General features: G+C 43.5%; 1 protein-coding gene across 3 annotated transcripts in view; it reads left to right on the plus strand.

The window, feature by feature from the left end:
• Window positions 1-17,701, plus strand: part of vwa8 (von Willebrand factor A domain containing 8) — a 481,708-nt gene that overhangs the window by 425,063 nt on the left and 38,944 nt on the right. For 2 of the 3 annotated variants that reach the window (XM_072260837.1, XM_072260836.1), the window contains exons 40-42: window positions 1,804-1,912; window positions 9,548-9,673; window positions 14,441-14,599. In XM_072260837.1, the coding sequence (XP_072116938.1) occupies window positions 1,804-1,912; window positions 9,548-9,673; window positions 14,441-14,599 (394 nt within the window). Of the gene's footprint in view, window positions 1-1,803; window positions 1,913-9,547; window positions 9,674-14,440; window positions 14,600-17,701 lie in introns of those variants that run through there. The other variant, XM_072260838.1, reaches the window with a different exon arrangement.

Here is a 17,701-nt window from a genome sequence, read left to right on the forward strand (position 1 = left end):
AGGACGAGGGAGATGTCCTCCTTTTTTAAAGAAAGGGGCTTCCCTTCCTCGATTATCAACTCTGTTCTTAAACGCATCTCCCCCATTTCACGTACATCTGCTCTCACTCCATCCTCCCGCCACCCCACTAGGAATAGGGTTCCCCTGGTCCTCACCTACCACCCCACCAGCCTCCGGGTCCAACATATTATTCTCCGTAACTTCTGCCACCTCCAATGGGATCCCACCACTAAGCACATCTCTCCCCCCCCCCCGCTTTCCGCAGGGATTGCTCCCTATGCGACTCCCTTGTCCATTCGTCCCCCCTATCCCTCCCCACTGATCTCCCTCCTGGCACTTATCCGTGTAAGCAGAACAAGTGCTACACATGCCCTTACACTTCCTCCCTTACCACCATTCAGGGCCCCAAACAGTCCTTCCAGGTGAGGCGACACTTCACCTGTGAGTCGGCTGGGGTGATATACTGCGTCCGGTGCTCCCGATGTGGCCTTTTATATATTGGCGAGACCCGACGCAGACCGGGAGACCGCTTTGCTGAACACCTACGCTCTGTCCGCCAAAGAAAGTAGGATCTCCCAGTGGCCACACATTTTAATTCCACATCCCATTCCCATTCTGACATGTCTATCCACGGCCTCCTCTACTGTAAAGATGAAGCCACACTCAGGTTGGAGGAACAACACCTTATATTCCGTCTGGGTAGCCTCCAACCTGATGGCATGAACATCGACTTCTCTAACTTCCGCTAATGCCCCACCTCCCCCTTGAACCCCATCTGTTACTTATTTTTATACACACATTCCTTCTCTCACTCTCCTTTTTCTCCCTCTGTCCCTCTGAATATACCCCTTGCCCATCCTCTGGGTTCCCCCCCCCCGCCCTTGTCTTTCTTCCCGGACCTCCTGTCCCATGAGCCTCTCGTATCCCTTTTGTCAATCACCTGTCCAGCTCTTGGCTCCATCCCTCCCCCTCCTGTCTTCTCCTATCATTTTGGATCTCCCCCTCCCCCTCCAACTTTCAAATTTCTTACTCACTCTTCCTTCAGTTAGTCCTGATGAAGGGTCTCGGCCTGAAACGTCGACTGCACCTCTTCCTAGAGATGCTGCCTGGCCTGCTGCGTTCACCAGCAACTTTGATGTGTGTTGCTTGAATTTCCAGCATCTGCAGAATTCCTGTTGTTTGCATTTTTAGATCTCCACGCTTAACTCTTTCCATCCAACAATGGCTGCTCTGCTTAAAGCTCACTTCTTTTTATAGGCTTTTGCCAAGTGCCTAAAATATCACAATATCTCAAGCCCAATAAAGGTTTTCAAAAGGCCCCAATCACTTGTTAAAGCACGTGTTCACTCCTCCAAACAAGCAACTGTATACAATATCTTAAGCCGCCGAAGAAAAAGGGAAAAACAAGACTGATGTAACTCAGTTTAGTGAGAAATTAGCAACAGAGAAAGGTAGGCAAGTGGAATTGAGAAGCTGAACAGCCGTAATCTGGGGGGAATGGTGGAATAGTCCTGGTTTAGTATTGCAGTACTGTTTATTTCAAAAAATCCTGAACGAGACTAAAAATACAACTAAATTGCAGAAATGATACCAGCAAAGAGAATTAGCTGTATTCCCACCTGAACAATAATTTAAATCTCATCATTTTCAGTAGGAAGAAATATCAGAAAATTAATAGAATAATTAGATGGTTTGGCTCTGTGGAATTGTGAAATTTGCCATATGTTTCCTTCATCAGTTCAGACAAAACCTGCATTCCACACTTGAGAAGCCTAAGGATAACACTCTCTGTCTCTATTGCAGGTTAAAGGAAATTGATATGAGTGAATATGATGCTGCTACATACGAGAGGTTTTCTGGGGCTGTGTGGAGACAGGTGCAGTCAATACGAGTTATCCTGGACAGTCTACAGGTAAGCTCAGCCAGCTATACAGAAGGGCCTTCACAGCTTTCATCTTCCTTCAGTGTGACAAAGTGTCTGCAATTACAGCAGTTGTAAATAATCAGCAAATGGTCTGTGCCTGCCCTTCAAAACCAATGAATAAAATCAGAAGGAAACAGAGTAACTAATCTTCAGACAGCGATAGGGGATCAATAATAAACTGACCCTTTCAGCTCCCAAACATGATCTGAATTTTGATCGCACTATTTTGTTTATTTGGTTGGATATCCAGATCAGAAAAATTTCTATTTTAAAAATGAGATAATCGTGTTTTTGGGTTTATTGTTTGCTGCTGTGGCATGGTTTTTCATCATGACACAAAAGAGGCCTGAAGTTTCTTTAGGGATCATTAAGATTAGGCATTAGGACGTACTTCACAGATGAACCTTTGATCCACCACCCCCAATGTGTCCGGTATGATAGCATATTCGGTCTGTGTAAATTGTGGTACAAATGGTGCTTGATAAGAATATGCTGAACTCAACTGAATTAAGTTATGTTCTTCTGGAAAAGTATAATGTGAAGTGAGGAAAAGAGAGAGTGAGAGTGTGTGTGCGTGCGTGCGTGTCTACAAGACCATGTCTGGTCAACAGTTGAGCAGTTGTAGGAACTTTGATGAGTGTGACACAAGGTTGGAACTGACCCACTGGCATGTCACATAAGATGGTGAGATACAGCTATGATAAAATACCTGAAAGCTGCCTCTTATCGCTAACAAGCAAGCACGTCAAATACACCAAAATGCAGTGATCTGCTTAGAAAGTGTCAGAATGCTCCTTGTTTAATATTTTGAAGTTAGAACTAGTATTGGTAAATTCTTTACTTCTAAGCATATTCTATTAACCAGTACTTCTGACACCACCTCCCATTATATCTCTATGATACTGGAAGAAAGTTTGTAATGGAAACTAAGAAACAAAATATCTTTATTTAGGAAAGAATTCGCATTTTTAAAGACCATTCTCACAGCAGTCTTACCAATAGAGGCAAACAGGTTCTCCCTAATATTCTACCCTGTGGCTCATTGCAATATCTACCCATGGAGCAATTGGAAACATCCCTTAAAGGAGTACACACCCAGTATTACATAAGCTACCTGTGTTGCACTCCTGATCAGTCACAACATTCAAAGCATTTGGAGATGCCTGTGGTTTGTTCTACAATGCCCCTGTTCTTTTTGTATCTGCACACTACATCTGATGGTATTGTAGGGTGAAAAGGAATGTCTTTAATCTCCAAGAAGCATTTAGTAAACATGCTGTGGTCTTCAAGTGAAATCACCATAATTGCCACCTAGCAATGTGTAATTGAGCTGTGGAAAATGGTGGTTTCTGTCCAGCTGAACATCAGTAAGTTGAAGAAAGGCAGTGGAGTATTTTTTTCGTTCTGCACTCAAGAGGTATAAGCTTCAGAGGTTGAGCCATTATTTAATTGTTCATCCCTCAACATCCCTGGGAAGGTACTTATGAGCTGCCTTCTTGACCTGCTGCAGTGGGGATACCAGGTGCGGGTATCCCCACAATAAGTCTTCCAGGGATTTTTCACCCAGTGATCCTATCTGTAGGCTGAGAATAAACGAGGAAGGCATAAGACAAATACAGAACTTTTGCTGCTTAGGAAGCTGGGTGACATCAGATGGCAGGTGCAACATGGACATCAAAAGAAGAATAGGGATGGCAAAAGACACCTTTACGAGAATGAAGAGTATACTGACAATACTAAACTAGGCTTGACAACTCGCCTCAGGGTACTGAAATGTTATGTTTATCTAGTTTTGTTATATGGCTCAGAATGTTGGACAATATCTAGTAACATGAGGAAACAAATTGTAGCAGCAGAGATGTGGTTTTTGAGGAGGATGCAAAGAATATCATGGACAAAACGAATATCTAACGAGGATGTCATGAACAGAACAAACACAAAAAGAGAAATAATGTATGAGATCATGAAAAGGCAACGTAACTTCATTGAACATGTGATTAGGAAAGAAGAGTTAGAATGCAAGGTAATTATGGGAAAGATTGAAGGGAAGAAAGCAAGAGGAAGACAAAGACAAATGATGACGGAGACAGCAGCCAGAGAACTGGAAATGAATACCAATGAATTGATCCACTTGACCTGAAACAGGAGTGTGTGGGCCATGGCAGTCAAAGCTCAAACTGGGCATGGCACCTGATGATGATGATGGTGAAGAAAGGTAATATATTTCCAATGCAGGTTGGTGTGACTTGAGGACAACTTCCAGGTGTGGTATTCCAAGATTTTTCTGTCCTTCTCCTTCTAGCTGGTTGAGGTCATGGTTTTGAAAGATGTCTCCAAGGAGACTGAGGAAGTGTAAGGAGTGTGGGGCAGCTCTTTCTGCTGTCTTCTGTAGGAGAATTCACTTCCTTAGGATAAAGGAAGCCAGTGTACAGTGCAGAGCTGGTGGAAAGGCAGCAATTTCCCAAGCCCATGATTTTCCTACTAGCACATTTCCTGTTCCTGAAATCTGTGTGCTGGTATTCCAACTTCCTTCTTGTCAGGTTGAGGTTGACTACATTCCCCTCAAAAGAGTATAGAGAAAAAAGGGATTTTTTAAAATGTGGGAACAGCTTTGAAGATTTACTCTAGTGATCTCTTTAAGAAAAATAGAGTACACTTTGAAAAATTCTGATCAATAATTAGAAGCACAGAAGTAATCAGATCGAAACAGCTGAACTGGCTGTCTGCCAATTATTAACACACAGATAAGTATGTTGCCTGGGAATTTGCCTGAAGTAAGCATTAGTGAGCAAGGGTAAAGATGCTCCTATCTACATCAACAGTGTTGAGGTTGAGAGCTTCAAGTTCCTAGGTATGGACATCACCAAAACTGTGTCCTGGTCCAACCATGTCGATTTCACGACTAAGAAAGCAAACCGACACTTCTACTTCATCAGGAGGCTAAAGAAATTCAACATGTCCCCATCAACTCTGAACAATTTTTATCGATTGAACACAGAAAGCATTCTGTCTGGCTGCATAGTGGCTTGGTATACCAATTGCTTTGCACATGACCACAAAGAACTGCAGCATTGTGGCCATAGCTCAGCACATCGCTGGAACCAGCCTTCCCTCTCTGGATAATGTTTATGCTTCTCTCTGCCTCGGTAAAGCAGCCAGCATAGTCAAAGAAACCACCGACCCCGGGCATTCTGTCTTCACCACTCTCCCATTGGGCAGAAGACACAAAGCCTGAAAGGTCAGACCACCAGACTCAAGGACAGTTTCTGTCCCACTGTTGAATGGATCTCCTGTACAGTAAGGTGGGCTGTTTGTCTCATATCCACTGCTTTATGATTGTGCACTTTATACGTACTTGCGTTGCACTTTTTCAGCAACTTTTACACTTTATTCTGCTTTGTTAATGTTTTACCTTATTCTAGCTCAATACACTGTGTAATGATTTGTTTCTTTATAAACAGCATGTAAGACCAATGTTTCACTGTATCTTGGCACACGTGGCAATAATAAGCAATACAGGGACAGGGGTAGGGCTCAGTGGTCTTATACCCAAGTAATGAGAAGCCGTAGGGACACAGAAGCTGCTTTCAAGCCCAGCTAACACTAGCCCTATACTGCCAAAGCAGCACCCCAGAACTTGCTTAAAGGCAAAATCTATTATCTTCAAAATATTTCAAGATTACTGCAGTCTAACCTGAGAAGCAGATTGTTTTAATTTGAAGCAGGTTGAGGTTGATGCTTTCCGGGAACACAAACGCAACAGCTCCTCACTCTCACCACTTTCTGTTTCCACTGCACCTGAAGTGACATTGAACTCAGCAAGTGAAGCCAGTCATGAGGCTGAAGCCTATTAGAGGGCACCCTGCCTTACAAGTTTGCAGCTGCTATTTCCACTAAACTGTTTGTCACTGAAACAGCAGTGATGACTATCAGATCACAGATGATATCTTTATTCAACCCATGATGACTGAACCTCAATGGACATTTCCATTTTATGATGCGTCATCAGCAGGTATGGCAGTCACTGTTAATATTCCATTTCGACTTTTGACTTCATGCCTATCCAGATTCATTCCTGTTACATAATCTGACCACTGCACAACTCTCCATTAATGTGGAACTTATAGCAAGGAAGGAGCTATTACAAAGTAAGGTACAAAGTAAAAATTTATTATCAGAGTACATACATGTCACCACGTAAAACCCTGTGGTTCTTTTTCCTGCAGGCATGTTTGCAAATGTATAGAACAGTAACTGTAAACAGGATCAATGACAACAAACTGTGCTAATGCAATTATAAATAAATAACAATAAATAATGAGTATGAAATAACAAGATAAAGAGACTTAAAGTGAGACCATCAGTTGTGGGAACACCAGAAACAGAGTGAGTGTAGTTATCCCCTTCTGTTCAAGAGCCTGATGGCTGAAGGGAAGTAACTGTTCTTGAACCTGGTGGTGCGAGTCCTGAGGCTCTTGTACCTTCTACCTAATGGCAGCAGTGAGAAAAGAGCATAGCCTGGGTGGTGAGGATCTTGATAATGGATGCTGCATTCTTACAGTAATGTAGATGTTGAGACGGCTTTACCTTTGATGTACTGGGTCAAATCCATTATATTTTGTGGGATTTTCTGCTCAAAGGTATTGTTGTTCCCATACCCAGCCGTGATGCAACCAGTCAGCACATTTTCCACCACACATCTATAGAAGTTTGCCTAGGTTTTCGATGACATGCCAAATCTCCGCAGACTCCTGAGGAAGTAGAGGCACTGTCATGCTTCCTTTGCAATTATATTTATATGATGGGTCCACGACTGGCCCTCTGAGATAGGGACACCCGGGAATTTAAAGTTACTGACTGACCCTCTCCACTATTGATCCTCCAATGAGTAATGGCTCATGGACCCTGGCTTCCCTCTCCCGAAGTCGACAATCAATTCCCTGGCTTTACTGACATTGAGTGAGAGGTTGTTGTTATTTTCAGTTTTCCTCTTGTATGCTGAATCATCACCACCTTTGATAAGGCACACAACCGTGGTGTTATCACAAACTTGTGTATGGTGTTGGAGCTGTACTTAGCTGCACAGTCATAGGTGCAAAGTGAGTAAAGCAGGGGGCTAAGCACACATCCCTGTGGTGTTCCTGTGCTGATGGAGATTGTGGAGGAGATGTTTTTGCCAATCCCAACTGATAGGCTTCAACACCAGCCTCCCAAAACATGTCATCACTGTGGATGTAAGTGCCATTGGGTGATAGTCATTGAAACAGGCTACCACGCTCTTCTTGGACACCAGTATGATTGAAGCCTGCTTGAAGCAGCTGGGTACCACACACTGCTGGAGCGAGAGGTTGGAGATATCCATGAACACACCAACCAGTTGGTCAGGACAGGTTTTCAGTACTCGGCCAGGTACTCTGTGCGGACTGGATACTTTCCTTGGATTCACTCTCTTGAAGACAGCTTGCACATAATCTTCAGATACTGAGACCAAAAGATCACCAGGAGGTGTGGGGGTACAAGATGGTTCTTCCCTGTTCTGGTGGTCACAGCAAGCATAGAAGGCATTGAACTCATCTGGAAGCAAAGCTCTGCCGTCCTCTGTGTTGCAAGATTTAACTTTGTAGGCAGTTATGGCATTCAATCTCTGCCACAGACGTCGAGTATCTGTCAATAATTCTGATCAGGTCCAGAATCTCCACTTCGCCCTTGGTTCATCCAGGGCTTCTGATTGGGGTAAACCCCAGTGTAGTGATTGAGGTCCTCAGATGAGTTCTTGAACATGGCCCAGTCTACTGACTCAAGACAATCCTGTAACCATTCCTCCGCCTTCTGTGAATACCTCTTAGTTGTCTTGATCTCTGGAGCCTTGCTTTTTAGGCACTGTTTGTATGCAGGTAGTAGGAGTACAGCTAAATGGTCTGATTTGTCAAACTATAGTCTCGGAAGGGAACAATAGGCATGCCTTATCGTACTGTAGCAGTGGTCTAGTGTGTTGGGACCTGTGGTTTATTAGCTTATTAGTGTTTCTATTTTTTTCTCAGCTCAAGCTGGTATAATCTGAGGTACATTTTTCAATTGCTTGGGACTTTCGGACTATTCCAGTGCTATTTAGTATTGTGACTTTCTGTTGCGTAGGCCTAATTGTCTAGTGCCATTGTGTAGTGACTTTGGGAAAATACTAGTTGTAGATATTACTATTGGGGCAATATATACCCTGTCATGTTCTATAGTCTTTCAATTTCCTCTTTTAATTCAGCATATCTCTGGTGTTTTTCACATTGATTTCAGTACGTATGTGTGTTTGGAATGGCTATATCTATTAAACAAGCTGTTATTGCTTGTTTATCCTGTGATACTATATCCATAAGGTTATTATAGATTGTCCTATCTGTAACTTGGTCTAACTCATCCATGCCAAGTATGGTGCCTACCAAGTGGTCCCATTTGTCTGTGCTTGATTGCCATCCCTCCAAACCCCTCCTATCCATGTACTTATCCAAATATCTTTTAAGTGTTAACCACTTTCTCTCAGTTCACTCCATTTTGCACCACCGTCTGTTGCCCCTCAGGTCCTTTTGCAGGGTTTTTACCCAAAAAGTAGACAGTTCCTTTCTCCCCACGGACTCATGCAGCCCACCTCATTTCCGCTCACACATGTGTCTGCATCTGGTTTATATTCCCCTATGCCTTTCCTATCCAAACTTATTCAAATACATCTTAAACAAAGTGCCACCTCCACCTCCTCTGGCAGCTCATTCCAGGTAACCACCACTCTGTGTGAGAAACTTGCCTCTCTGATGTCCTTCTAATTTCTCTCTTCTCACCTTCAGCTTGTGGCCTCTATTTCTAGACCTCTCTGCTCTGAAAAATATACTGTGTCTATCCTAACTTAGCCCACTGTAATTTTATAAACTTCTATAACCTTATGAAAATAGGTTGAATGAACTTGGCTTTTTCTCCTTGGAGCAACAGAGAATGAGAGGTGACTTGATAGAGGTGTACAAGATAATGAGAGGCATTGATTGTGTGGATAGTCAGAGGCTTTTCCCCAGGCTGAAATGTCTAGCACGAGAGAGCATAGTTTTAAGGTGCTTGGAAGTAGGTACAGAGGAGATGTCAGGGGTAAGATTTTTACGCAGAGAGTGGTGAGTGTGTGGAATGGGCTGCCGGCGGCGGTGGTGGAGGCAGAAACAATAGGGTCTTTTAAGAGACTCCTGGATGGCTACATGGAGCTTAGAAAGAGGGCTATGGGTAAACCTAGATAGCTCTAAGGTAGGGACATGTTCGGCACAGCTTTATGGGCCAAAGGGCCTGTATTGTGCTGTAGGTTTTCTATGTTTCTAACCTCATCCTCAGTTTCCTATGTTCCAGTGACAATAAATCCAGCCTCTACAATCTCCCTTTATAACTATAGCCCTCCATTTCAGGCAACATCCAAGTGAGCCTCTTTTGCACTCTCTTTATTGCTACCGCATCCTTCCTATAGTGTGGAATATGGAAGAACATTCATTTTTAAAGTTAATTTAGAACTAAAAGTAAATATATTTTGTTGCGGAATTAAGATGTATTGTTAAACAGATCGACGGCATTTCAATTGTTTTCATTTTCTCACTCCTCTTACAGGCCAAAGGCAAAGAGAGGCAATGGTTACGGCACCAGTCGATAGGAGAGCTTGACGATACCAAGATAATTGATGGCATAACAGGAGAGAAGGCAATTTATAAGCGCAGAGGAGAGCTGGAACCTGAAGTGAGTCTGAGGGGAAAGAATATGGTTTTGAATGGGTTGGAGATCGACTCGGCACTTGTAGAATGGTATGGAGTTAAACCCTTACTCCATGCACAAGGAAAATAACTGCAGTTTAGAACATAGAAAATACAACATAGGAAGAGGCCTTTTGACCCATCATGTCTGTGCCAACTATAGAGTCAGACTGTTCCTTCTTGCTGCACACGCCCTTTTGTTCCCTGTCTGCTCTGTTCCCAATCTAAATGTTTCTTCACTGTTACTTTCGTGTCTACTTCTACCGTTTCCTCTAGCAGCACATTCCAGGCACCATCAGCTCTCTGTAAAACAACTTGCCTTGCATATCTACTTGAAATTCTCCCCCTCTCACTTTAAAGCTATGCCCTCTAGTATTTGATATTTCTACCCTGGAAAAAGACTCTATCTACAGCTTCTCATAATTTTATATACTGTACTTCTTTTAGCTTTTTGACAGTGTGTGCCCCATGACTTCAGCATCATAAGGATAAATGCCAGGGTGTGAATGTTCTGCGATTTTTTCCTCCCCAAGAAACACAATTCTGTATTTATATCAGCATAAAAAATACAAGCAGCAGTTGGTCAATGGCTCCTCAATTGTCCTCTGCCTTTCAGTGTGACTCTGATCTGATCTTGGCCTCGATTCCATTTCCTGTTGTACCCAACGACCCTTAGCTTCCTTTCATGGAGAGTAATTCAGAGTGCTGAGAGTCAGTCCTAAATGTGGCTAACTGTTTTGAATAATGTTAAATGAAAAAACTGTTTAATCTTCTTGAGCAACACAGAAAATGCTTGAATACTCGAGCAGGTCAGACGGCATCTAGGGAGGGAATTGAACAGTCAAGGTTTTGGCCCAGAACCTTCATCAGGACTGGAAAACATCAACTGTTAATTTTCTTTCGTGAATGCTGCCTGACCTGCTGAGTTCCTCCAGTGTTGTGTGTGTATTGCTCAAGCATCTGCAGAATCTCTTGTGTATCTGTTTAATCTTTTTTCTTTTCTGTCTGTTAAACCAATCTTTTAGTCCTTGCATTTGTTTTCTGCCAGATGTGTTCCTGTTGTTCCTGTCATCCCCATTGGATCCCCTGTTTCTTTCTCAATCCTGCTTGAGGAGCTGTATTGTTGCCATGTTGTTCTCTGCAATCACAGATTTCCTGAAATATTCAGCAGGTCGCAAAGCAAAGATTTCCAGGAAGGGGGTTTGTTGTACTCCTCCAGTGAGCTATGAGACGGTTTTTCCTTTAACAGTGACAAAAACAGGTCTTTAAGCCAGCCCAGCAAACCATTCATATCCAATTGGCAATCTACAGTTTCTATTCAAGGCAGATGCATATTTATTGGTTTATTCAGTATTAAATTCCACATCTGGAATGCTTTTAGTTTCAGATATTCATGAATTTTAAAGTTCTCAAAGTTTGACAACTAATTCACCAATTTAGTAATTAAAATAGAGGTGTGCAAGAGATGACATAATTTCCTCATTGCTTACTAGAATAATAAAATAATATCAACTGGTAGTTGGAAACTGTAATACATTCTAGTATAAAAATATAACTTGTTTGTTTAATACTTCTGCTTGCACAGATTCAGTGTGGATTAATGCCTAAAAGTTTTCTCCCTCCTCGCATCTTTGTGTTGACCATCTTTCAGTTATTGGGTATCCTTTGACTCCCTTCAGGGTCCAGGAGCTAAGGTGTCCTGCCAACGCTGATCACCACAGCTGTCTCTTCTTTTCAATGTGGAATTCAGCTTTGAAGTTCTGCGCTGCAGAAAAAAAAGTGTGAAGTTAAAAATGTAGTGAGTGCAGAAGTGGCATCTACAATGGACCTTGAGAAGAGTGGTCCCAGGTTCGAATCCCAGCGGCTTCTTGCATGCTTTCCATCTGTGCTGGGTTGAGCATCGAGCTAACAATTCAGCCTCATAAAAAACAAACAAATGCTAAAGAAACAGCAAGGTTGCTGTCCGATGTGCCACAAGACACGGAAAGGAACAACACAACAAGTACGAAAACAGAGAGGCAGTTGTGTACATCTGAAAATAATTCATAAGACAACAGTAGCCAAGCTGCTGTATTCCTCTGTCATTTGATTTTGGAAACCCAGAGACTGAGTCAGTTGTTCATGTTCATGATGATCAACTCATTTCCCTGTAGATTTTGTGAACAAACTTTACCAGGAGGAAGCAAGGTGACAGAAGGCCGTCGTCTCATGATGCAATGTCGTCTGCACTCATTCCCCCTCACTCACCCTGTTTCCAACGCTCAATGTTTCACTCCATCACTTTACATCCCCTCTCCCTGCATCTCCTCCTCTCTGTTCCCCCTCACTCTACCCCCATCCTTTCCTGCTCCTCGTGTTGTTTCTATGTCTTTCCCACTTCTCCAGTTCCCCTGCCCACAGAGAATATCTTCCACGCTTACCATGTCTTCTCCATTCACCTGAAATGTTTCTCTCTCTGCAGATTCTGTCCAGCTACTAACTGTTTATGTCAGTTTATTTTTACCATAGCATTGTCGGTAATGGTTTCAATTACTTCTCAGTGGGCTTGCTCAGTTGTAAACTTACAGTTAACACCAGAGAGGTAACTGTGCTGGCCATGTCTGCTGCCTTACTACATTCTAAGTGATAGGTCACGCCTCAGTGACCCTAAACAATATCTTTAAGGTTTATGGATGATTCTTTAAACCTGGTAGAATCATATTCTGACCTCCAATCTAATCCCATTTACTTTTACAAGTATCTTTCTGAGTGGTCCTAAAGAAATAATAATACTGATTAAAAAAATGTGCTGTAGACCTCAGCAAGAGGCAAAGAGATAGTCAATATTTCAGGTCAAGACCCCCAACAAGACTAAGGGGTAAAAGGGGAGCTAATCAGTATAAAGAAGTGAAAGAGAGGGTTCAGGCAGGAGCTGGCACATGATAGGTGAGGAGTGGGATGATGGACAGATGGACCCAGGTTTGGGAGGGAAGGGTGGAGATAGTGACAGAGGGTGGAAGGTGATTGGTGGAGACAACAAATGAGAAAGGAAGGTTGTGAGTGGAACCAGGTGGGGGGGGCAGGGAATGGTGGACAGATAGTGGAGCGGGGGTGGGGTGGTTCTGAGTGGTTTGAGTGTGTGGGAAATCAGGTGGGGAGGGGAAAGGAGGGGTTGGAAAGAGGGAGGTCTGTGAAAGGATCTACGTAGATCAGAAGAAGAGAGAGGAGCAGAGTTGTCTAAGCACATAGCATAGCGGTTAGCGTAATGCTATTACATCCCCGGCCACCCAGCTTCATTTTCACCGTTGTCTGTAAGGAGCTTGTACCTTTTCCCTATACCTGTATAGCTCTCCTCTGGGTGCCCTGGTTTCCACCCACATTCTAAAGATCTATGGGTTAGGGTTAGTAACTTGTAGGCAAGCTATGTTGGCTCTGGAAGCATGCTGACACCTACGGGCTCCCGCAGCACTTTCTCAGACTGTGTTGTTAAAACAAACAAATTTTACTGTATGTTTTGATGTACATGTGACAAATTAAACTAGTCTTTAATATTTATCTCTGAAATAAATATTCAGATGCAGAATTTCATTTCAAAGTGGCAAGAATTCCTTTCCCCACACAGATGCTATTTGACTTGCTGAGTTGTTCGGCAGATCAATGCTCATTGTTCATACTGTTGGAGGAATATGAGGAGCTATTCCTCTGTTTTGTGTTTGGCCTCAGGCTGGTAGTGGAGAAGGCCAAGGACAGACAAGTCAGTGTGGGAATGGGGAGGGGTGTTGAAATGATTTTTATAAATCTTTTGTTCTATCCACCACAAAAAGTGTGATTTCCCAGTGGCCACACATTTCAATTTGACTTCCCATTCTCATTCCGACATTTCTGTCCATGGCCTCCTGTACTGCCAGGATGAGGCCACACTCAGATTGGAGGAGCAGCACCTCATATTCCATCTGTGTACCCGCCAACCTCGTGGTTTAAAAATCAATTCCTTATACTTCCAGTAATTTATCCTTCCCACTTCTCTCTTTTTGCACTCTCCATTCTGGCTCTCCTCTTTAATTTATCCCTCCTACTTCTCTCTTTTTGCATTCTCCATTCTGGGTCTCCTCTTATCTCTTCTCTTCTCACCTGCCCATCACCTCCCTCTGATGCCCTTCTCCTTCTGTTTTTCCAGTGATCCACTCTCCTCTCCTATCAGATTCCTTCTTCTTCAGGACTTTACCTCTTACACCTGTCACCTCCCAGCTTCTTACTTAACTCCTCCACCCTCACCCATCAACCTTCCCTCTCACTTGATCTCACCTATAACCTGCCAGCTTGTACTCCTCCTTTTCTCTGTACCTTACCATTCTGGCTTCTTCCTGCTTTCTTTCTAGTCCTGATGAAGGGTCTCATTACAAAATGTCGATTGCTTATACCCCTCCATAGATGCTGTCTGACTTGCAGAGTTTCTCTAGCACTTAGTCTGCAGTGAGCAAGATTTCCAGCACCTGCATAATTTCTTATGTTAATAATAATCTTGCTTCTTTAAGAACCAGCACCAGATTACTACATTCATGCAGGCCAATCCAAATTAAGTTTCTTTCATAGTGTTTTAAGCCACCTCCAACTAAATTGGACGTACTGCCCACAGGGTGCGGAGGTGGTGGGGAAAAATGTACTCCCGTGTATTACTGTCTGGGATAAATCCACAGGTTCTCCACCTTCCCTGTGTGTTATAAAGGATGTTATTTGCCTTGTTCTAACCAAGCACATTCTGTTTGCTTTACAGCTTGGAAGCCCCCAGCAGAAACCCAAGCGCCTGCGACTCCTTGTGGATGTCTCCGGCAGCATGTATCGCTTTAACGGACTTGATGGCAGACTGGAGCGCTCCATGGAGGCTGTCTGTATGGTCTTGGAAGCCTTTGAAAACTATGAACAGAAGTTAAAGGTAAAGCCCACTCTGGGCAGGGGTGGATTGAAAAGATGAGGTAAACAGACAGAACTAAGTATATAGGAGAACTTTCCAATCACGTGTTTTTTCTAAACAGATAGCACATTGGTTCTCTCGACCATCTCTCCATTTTCATCTTGAAGACTGATGCACATCAGAACTACGTATATAATGCTGTTAATCCTAGACAGTATAATCATATGCCAAACTATATAATATAATAGGCCAGGACTATATAATATGGTATATCGCATACTATAGCGGAGTGCATCCAGACTGTATAGTATAGTGGATTACAGACGGTATAACTCAGTGCATTTCAGCCATCGTGGAGGAGGTACAGGAGCCTGAGACCCACACTCAGCAATTCAGAAACAGCTCCCCCTCCGCTGTCAGATCTCTGAACTGTCCATGAACTCGACCGTGTTATTCCTATTACTGGTACGATATTATTTTAGTAATTTATAGGAAATTTAAATATTTGCTCTGTACTGCTGCTGGAAAACCACGAACTTCACATCTTGTCAACCAGTCATAATGAATCTGATTCTGATTTTAGACTTTGGGGATTGTGTAGTACATTGGGTCACAGAACATATACTTAAGTAGATCTCATTCTACATAATAGTGCATCACATCTGTATTATGTTCATATCTGACTGTATAATAGATTACATCCCAGACTATACAGTACAGTGCACCAGGAAACATAATACTGTACATCATAGACTACACAACACAGTGTACAGGACTACAAGAGTACAGTTCCTCCCAGACTACACAATACAGAGCCACCAGGACTATACAATACAGAACATCCCTGTCTATACAATACAGAGCACTGGGACTATATAATACAGAACATCCCTGTCTATACAATACAGAGCACCAGGACTATACAGTACAGAACATCACAGTCTATACTATACAGAACATCCCTGTCTATACAATACAGAACATCACAGTCTATACAATACAGAGCGCCAGGACTATATAATACAGAACATCCCTGTCTATACAATACAGAGCACCAGGACTATATAATACAGAGCATCCCTGTCTATACAATACAGAGCACCAGGACTATATAATACAGAACATCATAGTCTATACAATACAGAGCACCAGGGCTATATAATACGGAACATCCCTGTCTATACAATACAGAGCACCAGGACTATATAATACAGAACATCCCAGTCTATACATTACAGAACATTCCTGTCTATACAGTACAGAGCACCAGGATTATAAAATACAGAACACCCCTGTCTAAACAATACAGAGCACCAGGACTATATCATACAAAACATCCCAGTCTATACAATACAAAACATCACAGTCTATACAGTACAGAGCACCAGGATTATATAATACAGAACATCCCTGTCTATACAGTACAAAGCACCAGGACTGTATAATACAGAACATCCCTGTCTATACAATACAGAGCACCGGGACTATATAATACAGAACATCCCTGTCTATACAATACAGAGCACCGGGACTATATAATACAGAACATCCCTGTCTATACAATACAGAGCACCAGGACTATACAATACAGAACATCACAGTCTATACAATACAGAGCACCAGGATTATATAGTACAGAACATCCCTATCTATACAATACAGTGCACCGGGACCTTATAATACAAAACATCCCTGTCTATACAATACAGAGCACCAGGACTATACAATATAGAACATCCCTCTCTATACAATACAGAGCACCAGGACTACATAATACGGAACAACATGGACTGTATAATAGAGTGCACTATGAGTACAATAATACATTAGATCCCATATTATACAATACAGTGTATCACAGAGTGAATCCCAGACGATTTTAGCTCAGTGCATAAATGGTCTGGGAACTTTTTTACCGATCATTTTAAACCTGCTCATCACTTGGTTGCCAACCATTCTTACAGTGAAAACAATTCATTCCTTCCTGTTCTATCAAAATAATAAACATGTTTGCTTCTGATGTTTCCTTTTAACACATTGTGATGTTCTGGGTGGCAGCGTGGTCGACAGCCTGCCCTGCATGTCTAATGACCAGCACTGTTTACTGTTCTTGTGTTAAAATGCTTTTGTGGGCTTACGGTGGGACGTTCCAGTTCATTTGCTTGTGTATTTGTGGGTCACCTGAACTGTAACTGTAACTGGGGTGTGTGATGGTAACCTCCCCCGTCTGTGTGAGACTGGTTGGGTTCACTTTCCGGGTCAAGGTGCCCAGTCTGTTTTGTGTCTATCACAATAAAACGTTTGTTGAGTTCAAAGAGCTTCCTCATCTGTCATTATGGACCAAATGCTCGCCACATTGGTGTCAGGAGTGGGATGCCAGATTGAGGAGATCGAAGATGAGATTGAAGAGCTACAATGGCAGATAGAGTGCCTTAAGACCCGGGGAATAAGACGAGGGACCGAGCATCGTGCCTTCCCAGGGAGCCCCGATGGAGCGAGCGTATCTAGGCTCCCCAGCCGGGGGACAGAGTGGTGCGCATCACTCGCCTCCGTAGCAACCCATATCGGGACACCCAAGACGCCGTAGCCATGGGAGGATGGGCACCATGGCAGACACTGCCGGAGCAACAGGAAGATCAAAGGGCCTCGACGATTTGCACCTCAAGGTCCACCCTGAAGCTCCCCAGATACAACAGTACCAGCTGCCTAGAACCTTACCTGGCGCAAGTCAAACTCGCCACACAGCACAACGGGTAGAGCCCCACCAAGACAGCGGTGCACCTTGCCCTGGCACTGGAGGGAGATGCCCTGCGGGCCCTCCTCGACCTAACGCCAGCGGAGCAGCGTGACTAAGGGCGCTCGTAGTGGCGCTGAAGCGGCGTGACAAGCAGAGGCCGTGGGCGGAAGCAATGAGGGAAGAATTGAGCAGCAGACGGCGCCGTGGGGAAGAAAGCCTGGGGCATTAGCAGCTGATCTCCGCCACTGTACTCTGCGTGGCTACCTCCCGCGGCCCAGGAAGAGCTTGCCCGCCACGCCTTTGGAGGGCAAAGGCCTCCAAAGTGTTCCAGCATCACCCCGCATGCAGCGAGCCCGGGCTTGTGTCACCAAGGCGGAGGAGGAAAC

The sequence above is a fragment of the Mobula birostris genome, chromosome 6 (genome assembly GCF_030028105.1).
Source record: "Mobula birostris isolate sMobBir1 chromosome 6, sMobBir1.hap1, whole genome shotgun sequence".
Taxonomy (NCBI): Eukaryota; Metazoa; Chordata; class Chondrichthyes; order Myliobatiformes; family Myliobatidae; genus Mobula; species Mobula birostris.